The sequence below is a fragment of the Cantharellus anzutake genome (genome assembly GCF_015039405.1).
Source record: "Cantharellus anzutake strain C23 chromosome Unknown EI90scaffold_61, whole genome shotgun sequence".
NCBI classification, from domain to species: domain Eukaryota; kingdom Fungi; phylum Basidiomycota; class Agaricomycetes; order Cantharellales; family Hydnaceae; genus Cantharellus; species Cantharellus anzutake.
The window spans coordinates 27,788-37,282 of record NW_024067011.1 but is presented as its reverse complement, the minus strand read 5'-3'; the positions used below and the strand labels follow the sequence as shown (position 1 = coordinate 37,282).

Below are 9,495 nucleotides of genomic sequence, written 5' to 3'. Positions count from 1 at the left end.
TATTTTTGGTGGCTTGGTTGACCTGAGGGTTATTAACTTTAGGTCATGCATACAATCTATACCCATTCCCCTTTGATGACTATGGCACTTTTCGTGACCCACACAAGATGCCTGAGGTGGATGCATACAGACATGTTTGCAACTGGATTACATTCCTGCAGCTTCAGTACCATGGTGGAAAAGTCCTGGCTCCCAACTTTCCCCTCTTTCCCTCATTCAACCTCCATAACATTCGCTGGGGTTCAACATTCTCTACAGCTAGTGTCAATGAGCTCCTTGAATCGTATGCTAAAGCAGCTGGGCTAAACTCCCTGGGTCTCACATCCCATTGCTTTCGACATGGTGGAGTGCAATACTGGCTGCTTCATGCCCCTACTGTGGAACAATGGTCTCTTGAGAGGTGTCGTTGGTGGGGAGGCTGGGCTGCTGGTGAAGATGTGAGTGTATCTCCCCCCCTTTCCAAAAACAACGCTTAACTTTCAATATTTTATCAGTCAAATACCCTCATCAAATATGCCATTGATGCTCTTCAAGATAATGAAGTTGATTACAGCGATGCATTGGCCCCAGTCAAGACTGATTATCGAGGATCTCTTGGTGGTGCTGCTTCTGACTCCCAGGCAATGACTGTGGGTGAAGGTCGTGCTCAGTTCCAATGGGTCAATCAACAGATATCGACCCTCATTTCGGACTTGAGGACAAGCAATCAGTCTTTGATGGAGCAGCTTGGTCAGGTTGTGGCAGCTGGAGCACATTGTGAGTGAATAGTTTGGTTTTCAGAACTTGTAACTCACTTTCCCTTTGGCTATGCCCCCTTTAGCTCTACCTCCACCTGCTCAGTATCAACAGAACATCTTTATCACCACTCCTTGTCCTTCTCGTCTCCCTCCCATCTCCCATCCATGTAGGGCCACCCAGCCTCCACCTCAAGCAAACCAGATGGTAGACCATCATCCACCTGCTCAGCCAGCTCCAAGTGTCACCATTCCAGGAGTTAGGACTTTGAAGGATGCCATAGATCAATGGCTCTATGGTGATGTCCAACAGGGGCTCCCTATACCACTCAAGGACTGGGATAAGAAAATTTATATGGGAAGGTGTCATGCTAGCATTGGAGCAATTTATGGTAAACGTCATCGGGTTGGGGAAAGATTTATGGAGTATGTGATCATCTGATAGTGACAGGCATGGGCTAACAATCCCTATGCAGATTGGGGGAGGCTACATTTCTAAGCAGGTACAGCCTTACAATGGATTCCAAATATGGTGATGCAGTCAGGGCAGTGGAGAATGAGGATAGAATGAGGGGTTTGATCCTGAGTTGTAGGAAAAGAAAATAGCTGTACATATGGGACAAATTGGTTTAGTTTTGGAAGACTTGTTATGGATTTTTTGAGGTGATTGAAGTGATTGAGAGCTGCATTCTTTGGCTTCATTCATTTAGCAACATACACCCTTCTTTTGCAAGAGTAAGTTTTTAGAGGAAACCTTGACTTTGTCATATCCATCACTTTCCATCACCTCTGGCCATCTCCGACAACCTCTGCTCCTTCCACACCAACCTTGGAGTTCCTGAATTCCATGTTCACCTCCACATCCCCTACCACCCTCCCAATTCAATATATTACTGATGCCTCCCTAGTTATGGAATCCTGAAGCCCTCTGGACAGCTCCAATGTCCACAAGTGCACTCCCACCTCCACTAGGCTATTCATTAGCCTTCCCTTCAAGTTTGCCTTTGGACCACCATCCCCATGTCTGCTTTAGGTGACCTCTGCCTTTCCAATTAACCTGAGTTGTGGGTACCATTTAGTTTATTAACCCATGATTATATTACTGTATGTCAGCTTAACCTTAACCTGGCTCCTGCCTCTTGGGGCCTCCCACCTTTGCCTCCATTGTATCTATATATACAATACTTGTAGGTACTGTTAAACAGCATGCAGGGTGCAGTTGTAGACCTGTCCTGGGAAAGAGGATGGAGGGAGAGAACGAGTGGAGGGGCCTTCAGCCTCAGTGACTCTGGCAGAGTGCTGTGCCAACGTTCTATTAACAGTGTGTGGCCCTTAACTTTGTTAGAAGGAGGGCATGGTCTCTGGGGGGATTTCGGTCATTGATTTTGCACTAAGGTGCCATCAACTACAGTACATGGTCTATATACATAAATAAGACCAAAACGGGTACTGTTAAAGAAATGGGTCCTGGATGACCCATTTCTTCCTGTCCTCATAGACAATGACTTGGGTTCATCGACCTCATGTACATAGGGTGGTTTAGTTGTGTAATGAACTTTTGCTGGTGACTGTTGAGCTTCTGACAGAAAGCTGGAACCTTGTGGTGATGGGGACATGCACAGATGTATAGGATCACAAGTAAAGGGAATGTCCCAAGCTGGACCAGTCGAGAGTTGGGAGCTAACAGGTACTTGGTGCTTGAGGGAGCATACTGGTATCGAGGGGAATGACAGCTCCTTAAGGAGCTTCCTAATGTTGGGTTGACGGTGCAAGCGGGAAGGAAAGGCTGGACCACAGTCAAGGGCTCGCCACTCTCCAGCTGCTCCCTCACCAAAGGGAAAGAAGAAGGGGGGTGGGGTGGAAAGGGCACCTAGGGTTTCGGACTCACTGAGGCCCCGGTTGTCATATCCGTGCATACCCGACCCCGACCCGACTTCCGGACCTCCACCCTCTTCACCTCCGGAGTCATAACCTACCGCTGCCTTTCCGATACTCACCTTCGGTCTCGGCAACACACCCCTCCTCTTACCTCTCCGACCCCTTCTCCGTCCGTTCCGATACTCATCTCGGACCGAACATCGCCCTACTCGCCACCCTTCCTACAACTCCGCTCCCCCCTCACCACACCTCCACCCTCCCGTCATCCCCTACGCTATCTCCGTCCGTTCCGATATCCACCTTCGGACCTGACTACTCTTCCTTACCTTCCCCTCTCTCATTCCTCCGCCACCCTTCCGCCAAGTTACGACCATCCACCACTGTTCCGTACTTCACACTCGGGCACCGTTCGTACCTTACTCCGAGCCTCCATCATAGTCCATACCTCGGACTTTGACTCCACCTCGGTCTTAGTCCATTGCATTGGTGACCTCATACTACGTGAACACCATTGCCAATATTCCCCGGACTTCCAACCCCGCCTCCGTAACCTCCGTAACCTCCGTAAGCTCCGCAACCCCCGAGCTTCGCGGACCGCCTCCGGCACTCTCGCCGTTTGTAATGTATTTCTCGCAATTCCCCCTCATCCCTATTTGGACTACTGCTTCTTTCTATTCTAGCCAGTTAGTCATCACCCCCACTTCCCCTCATCCTCCTGCCCCTCTGGGCCTCGCCCACTCTACCTCCTTTCGGATGTATCACAGGTCTTGCCCTATGACCTTCGGTACCGCTCCGCTCCCTCTAACCCTTTGTTCCCGTTCGGACGTCTTCGTTCCGATTCGGTCACCCTTTGTTTCTCCTTGTGCTTTTGCCCCTTCCTTATATATCGGCGCTTGTACATACTCGTCTGTTTTCAGTCCGAAATCGACCTGAAATGCCCCCAAGAGACTTCCTGCTCACCTACTGTGAAATTAAGGACCAAATGGACAAACAGCAATGGCACAGCGCTCCGCTTGAGTCGCTGAGGCCAAGGTCCCTCCACGCTAAGTCTCCGATTCCACTCCGGAGTCGTCCGTTTCCGCCCATCTCTAACACCGGTCCCAACTAACTCAGCCTAAAAATCTCAACACTGGGTGGACCTCCCTGGAAGATGGGCTAGCAGTACTGTCTGCGAAGCACTGTCCCCAAGACTTCAAGCACTCAGACACCACCCCAGGCACACAGACCTAGTACTTAGTGGAGCAGAGGGGAGAATCTCTGTATCATACTAGATACATCTTGTATATAAACCCAAGTTATACTGAGCTAATGTCTGAGAAATCCAACGGTGCTAGGGACGGATAGAAACGGACAGAACAACATAGAACAAAGGAAACAACAGAAAACATAAAGATATATAGGAACGGCCACACAATCGATAAACTCCGACGATCTCCACAACGGCTGCACCAAATCTCCCGATATTGGACTCGTTCTACTCGTCTTGATGGTAGCTTTCCAACAATACCAAGTGCGTCCGGATCGGAGAAGAACTGGGGGAGTTATGGTGAAAATACTGTGAAAGTGGCCTGGTAACATGTCCGGGTGGGCTGTAACCTGGTCTGAAAAATTATCAAAAAATACAACGATGATAGGGGAAGTTCAACAAGCTTTGGGGGGACTGGGGTACTGTGTGTCAGATGCTAGGTAACGTCTGTAGGCCATGATATAGCAGTGTCGGGGTACTACTGGCTTTTCCCTCCTTCAACAGGCGTACTGGCAATGGGGTATATGACCGTTTGTTGGGCGAATGGCCAATGATCATGTCAACAGGTACTTGGCACTTGTACGAGCATACCGGTAATGGGGAAGGTAGTTGTTCAAAGGTCAAACAACATGTGGTGGGGTTGGCAGCTACTTGGTGCTTGTGAGAGCATACTGGCAGTGATGTTGGTGGGCCTGACTCATGTATGAGTCCATCCATAGAGTTGGCCAATTCCTCACCATGGAGTGAGACAGATGAGAGCCCTGTGCCTGTGCAAACAACATGAGTTGTGACAGGAGACATATGTGCATACCTGAGTTGAGTCATGCACGAACTTGACGACCTATGGCTAGAGTTGTCACCCTCGGTAGGGATGACCCATATAGGTGGTAACTGAGACATTTACAGCTGTACACAGTCATTTACAATGTTGGCACAAGGAGGTTTACAGAAGTTGCACAGTTGGTAGGAGTATCTGATTGTAGTTGAGTTCTCATCTCTCTCAGCTTGAGCTGTACATGAATGTGACACTAACTACTGAATGAGTAAGGTTGCGAGGAGTCTCGTGAAATGGAATAACATACCAGCCAGCACCAAAACCCCAATAGGGGAAAGCTTAGCATGGGGTGGATATGTAAGAGGGGGGGGAACGGGGAGAAATATAAGGAAGAGAAAGGAGGAGATGGATAAGGAGGTGTCAGGGCATACACCCTGACCTAGCCCATACCCGCATCCACACCCGCACTCGCACCTGCACCTGCACCCGCACCCAGCTGTTGCACTTCCCGCACGTGCCCTGTGCCAGATGCTCAGTGCGGCCAGATGGCCCAGACCTTGGGTCTCGGGTCTCATGTGACTTCCAGATATCTCTGGAAGTTTTCAATCTATTGTGGCCACTGTGGGAAGATGAGAAGTTAGCTTCCTTCTCATCTCTGACCCACAGGAGGCAAGTTGTATATACTTGCTTTCTGTTCTATGATCATCTCTGACCCACATTGTGCCCTGGATAGGGCTGGCCAGACTTGAGGCTGTGGGCCATAGGGGAGGGTCATGGGGACCCAGGAGCTGTCCCCTGACAGGAGGGCCCGCTATGGTTGACATTCAGTTGACATGGTTGCAAGAGACTCCATTCTTATAACAGGTACAAAGGGAAACAAGACTATATGTTACCCACAAGCCAGGTCAGCAAGCTCATGAGAGAATCGCCTTATTAGTAGCTGTGGAGCAATTGGGTGAAGGGTGGTATTAGTGACAGGGGTGTCAGGGCACACACCCTGACTAGCCCGGACCCGGACCTGCATCTGGACCCATGCCTGGACCCGCATGTGTGCTCCACCCCGCATGCTCTGCGCACCGCATGCTCCAGGCCCGGTTCCTATTCCTCATGTGACTTCCGGGTATCCCCGGAAGTTTTTCTGATATTGCGGCCACTGTGGGAAGATGAGAAGTTAGCTTCCTTCTCATCTTCTTACCCACAGTAGGTTGTGCCCTGGATAGGGCTGGTTACACCATAGGGCTGTGGACCATAGGGGAGGGTCATGGGGACCTGGGAGTCATCCCCTGACAAGGGGGTAATGGGGTGGAAAACCCTTTGCAGACAGCAGAGGCTCCTTGGAGGTCTGTAGTGATTGAGGGGGGATAGAAATATTAATAATCGAATAGGATAGGTGGAGGAGGTACTGGAGTTGGTACTGGAGATAGGAGGTGGAGGTGGTCCAGAGGTGAACTGGAGGGTAAGGCAGAGGTGAGGAGGAGACATGAGGGAATTGGACCGGAGATAGACTGGAACGATGGTGGAGGTGGTTGGAGGTTAGGCAGAGTTGGGATGGATATGACAGGTACATGATACCTTAGTTTGTAATTGACTAGATTCCCCCCCTCTTTGCTTGACTCTCTTCCTGTCTGCTAAATTAAGATGCTTGCTGGGCACAGCACTCCCTTCTGATCACTGAGGCCATAGCCTTTTGCTCTGAGTCATCTCTCCACCTCATGATTGTCAGGGTTCAGCACCCTGCCCTAGGGTGCCCCAGACTCCCCAACCAATCCCTTCCTTCCATTCCTTCATTGTTGCCTTTCTGTGTTGTGTATCCACACACATGGGATAGCGTGGGAACTTTCTGAGCAAGCAGCTCACCCAGAATGTTCCCACGCTTACTGGGCACTGCCACCTGGATGTTCCCTCCGGGTCACACTACACAACTCTAGGAGCTGTATACAGACCTGTTCTACTGCAACACCCTTTCTGTTACGGATACGGAGTCTCCAACGACCATATCCGTCGCATGGTCAAAGACTTCCCCTCTCTATCGCTCCTCCCCTCTTTCTCCCTTCCGTCCTCTATCCCAATACCCTATCCTCCTTACCTGTTCTACCCCTTTCCCCCCCTCGTGCAAAGCTTTCCCCATTGGGGTTTTGGTGCTGGCCGAGGTTGTTTGTGTTTCGCGGGATTTCCCGCAACCTTACCATTTGTAGATAGTCACACGTCTTGTACGGAAACCGCCGAAGGCGGTTCCCGCTAACTAACAACTGCTCTACAACTGTCTCGTGTACCGTCTTCTGTAACAACCCTCCCTGTGACTCAACTGAACCCGTGTGACTGTACAACTCTCAATATGTCTTATAAGTCTGGTTATATCGAGTCCTCTAACAGCCCTCGCTGCGAGAACTCGAGGTCGAGAGTTGAAGACTCTCGACATGTGTATCGTCCTATTGAATCTGTACCCTATGGGTCTTCATCACTCCGCTCTCCCCCCAGTACTCAACATACGACGTCACCTCACGATCATGGAGATCGTGAATACTTTGAGGCCCACCTTCCCGTGATGCCGGCACATTCGCTACGCGAACGCCAAGTCGCTGCCCATCCACCATCTGTTCCCTCCTTTGCCAGTCATCATGTTTCTCTGCCAACGGTACGTTCCCTTTGGGAACGCCAAGTCACCGAAGGCCCTACTAGTCGGTCCTCATTGCGCGCTTATGACATCAACCCACTACCGGTACATTCGCACTGCGAACGCCAAGTACCCGATGGCAACTATATGAAGTTCTCGCCCATCTCACAAGTTGCGACCTCGCACACGGTACGCTCCATTGAGGAGCGCCAAGTACCCATGGCTGACCCGTCCGTCCTGGCATCTCCGACTACCTACCATCAATCCCTTAATAGCTCACTACATCACCAATCGCGATCGATGGGTATTCGATCGTCCACCCCCAGGCAAGACTGGGATCATTCATCGATTACATATCCAGTTATGGTACAGACCAGATATGACCTCACTCATCCCACTATAAGAACGGATCGAGGAATGGGGAATTTCCCCCATCCCCGTAACACTTTCAGCCCCCTTGTTCTTTCTTCCCTAGCTCTTGGGGAGTGAGCTGGAGTGCTACCTTCCATTTTCTGTTCCCAGTAATCCTAAATCCACCCCATGGTTTGTGACGTTGGAGGTCGCCGGAGGTCATGTGCTATAACACGTGAGATGCTCTCCCCAAAAAAACATTGTTTTTTTTTTTTCCCCTACTTTGCCTCCGTGAATTTCTATAACCATGTCTATACTTGTGCTCCTTGGAAATAAACACTACCTCACTGTGTGACATGAGTGAAAAGTTCTGCACAGGCTGCAACCAATCTCGACCTCTCAACCATTTCCAAACCACTCAGTCCGGCTTGTCCTCCTGCTGCACTATATGTCTTGATATACAGCATGTCCGACGTCGTTCCAATAAGCAAAAAAAAAAATGGATGCTCTTAAAAACCTGTCAACACTTCATGATTTCTATGCTAAGCTTGAAGTGGCCAAAGATGAAGAAGTTGACACCCACCACATCCTTCTTGAACCAAAGGGCGGCTCCCAACTCATACAAATTGCCAGTCCAGGCTACAATGACATACTGGAAATGGACCCTGATGCCAATGCCAATGCAGGAATCAGCGCATATAGGAACCAGGCCGACATTATAAGTACCCAATGTAGTATTATACTCGGCTATAAGTGGAGGTATGGTTTCTTAGCTTTTTGAAACAGTTGAACGGAATCTTCACTCACACTAGGTATCATGACACTCAGACACATGCTAGGAAGGAGGGAGAACAACCTGCACTCCATTTTCGGTACTGGTGTGCACAGGATCGTCAATTGCTACAAAAGTCCCGGAAAATCAATGACTCATCAAAGCAATGGGACCGACAAACAATAGCCTACTTTGAATGCAAAAGCCACCTACACATCACCATTCAACCGATTCAAGGGATCCTCACTGCTAAAATTGACATAATGCATATTGATGATCACATCCCTTACTGTGCAACCCACTTGCCACCAGAAGCCCGGGATATCATCGAGAAAAATAAAGATAAATCATTAAAAGATGTGTGTGAATGCTTGTTCTAATTAATGGGAAAACTTATCTGCCATTCTGGCCAGGTCTGGCACCTCACACGTCAGAAATCCCCTACCACCCCTTTCAGCCATGATTCTGTATATGTTTTCTTGCAGAGCCTGAAGATGAAGGACTAGAAACTTGATCCAGACCCGATAATATCTTCAAGAGCTCACCTTATGAATGCTGAAGCAGCTGCAGATGGGACACTGCAAATGATTGACCTGGGCGAGAACAGTGATTATGAGTGCATTGCATTCTCAATTCCGGCAGTGTTGGAATTATGGGGGAAGAGGATAAGAGAGTTAGTGATGGACTCAACTTGTGAGTAATTTCACTAGTCTGAAACATGGAGCTGAAGGTGGATTACCCTTTAGGGAAGTGTGCAACTGGAAATTCCGCTTGGGTGGTGCTTCATGAGGACCAAGTCAAAAGAAGTCAGAACCAGGAGTAAGGAGAGGGTACTTACCACTTGGTTGTGCCATTTCCGAGATGTGTGGCATATAAATGCAAAAGTCACTCACTCGGACAAAGATTGGAGTGAAATAAACACCTATTCTGGAGTCTTTCCTGTGGCTAAGCATCAGTTGTGTTTTGCATCAGTTGTGTTTTTGGCACATACTTAGAGCCATAAAACAATGGCTTTCAAAGTTGCACCGTCAACCTGCTCCATATAAGGCAGCAATGGCAACAGCTGAGTTCCCATTTATCAATCCAATTTTTGTTCCTGTTGCACAGCGTGATCAACTCCCTGCC

At 49.2% G+C, this 9,495-nt stretch overlaps 2 protein-coding genes across 2 annotated transcripts; both read left to right on the top strand.

Moving 5' to 3' along the window:
• Positions 1–362: 362 nt before the first annotated feature.
• EI90DRAFT_2878643 (uncharacterized protein) lies at positions 363–572 on the top strand (the record flags this gene model as incomplete). Its single annotated transcript, XM_039053907.1, has 2 exons — positions 363–437; positions 495–572. Coding segments are annotated over 2 exons (153 nt in total), but the record flags the coding sequence as incomplete, so codon positions are not given.
• Positions 573–8,097: 7,525 nt separating this feature from the next.
• On the top strand, positions 8,098–9,193 carry EI90DRAFT_3019546 (uncharacterized protein; the record flags this gene model as incomplete). Its single annotated transcript, XM_039057378.1, has 5 exons — positions 8,098–8,357; positions 8,411–8,729; positions 8,784–8,837; positions 8,877–9,063; positions 9,117–9,193. 5 exons carry the CDS (start codon positions 8,098–8,100, stop codon positions 9,191–9,193), a joined length of 897 nt encoding a protein of 298 aa, XP_038911527.1.
• Between the last annotated feature and the right edge of the window lie 302 nt (positions 9,194–9,495).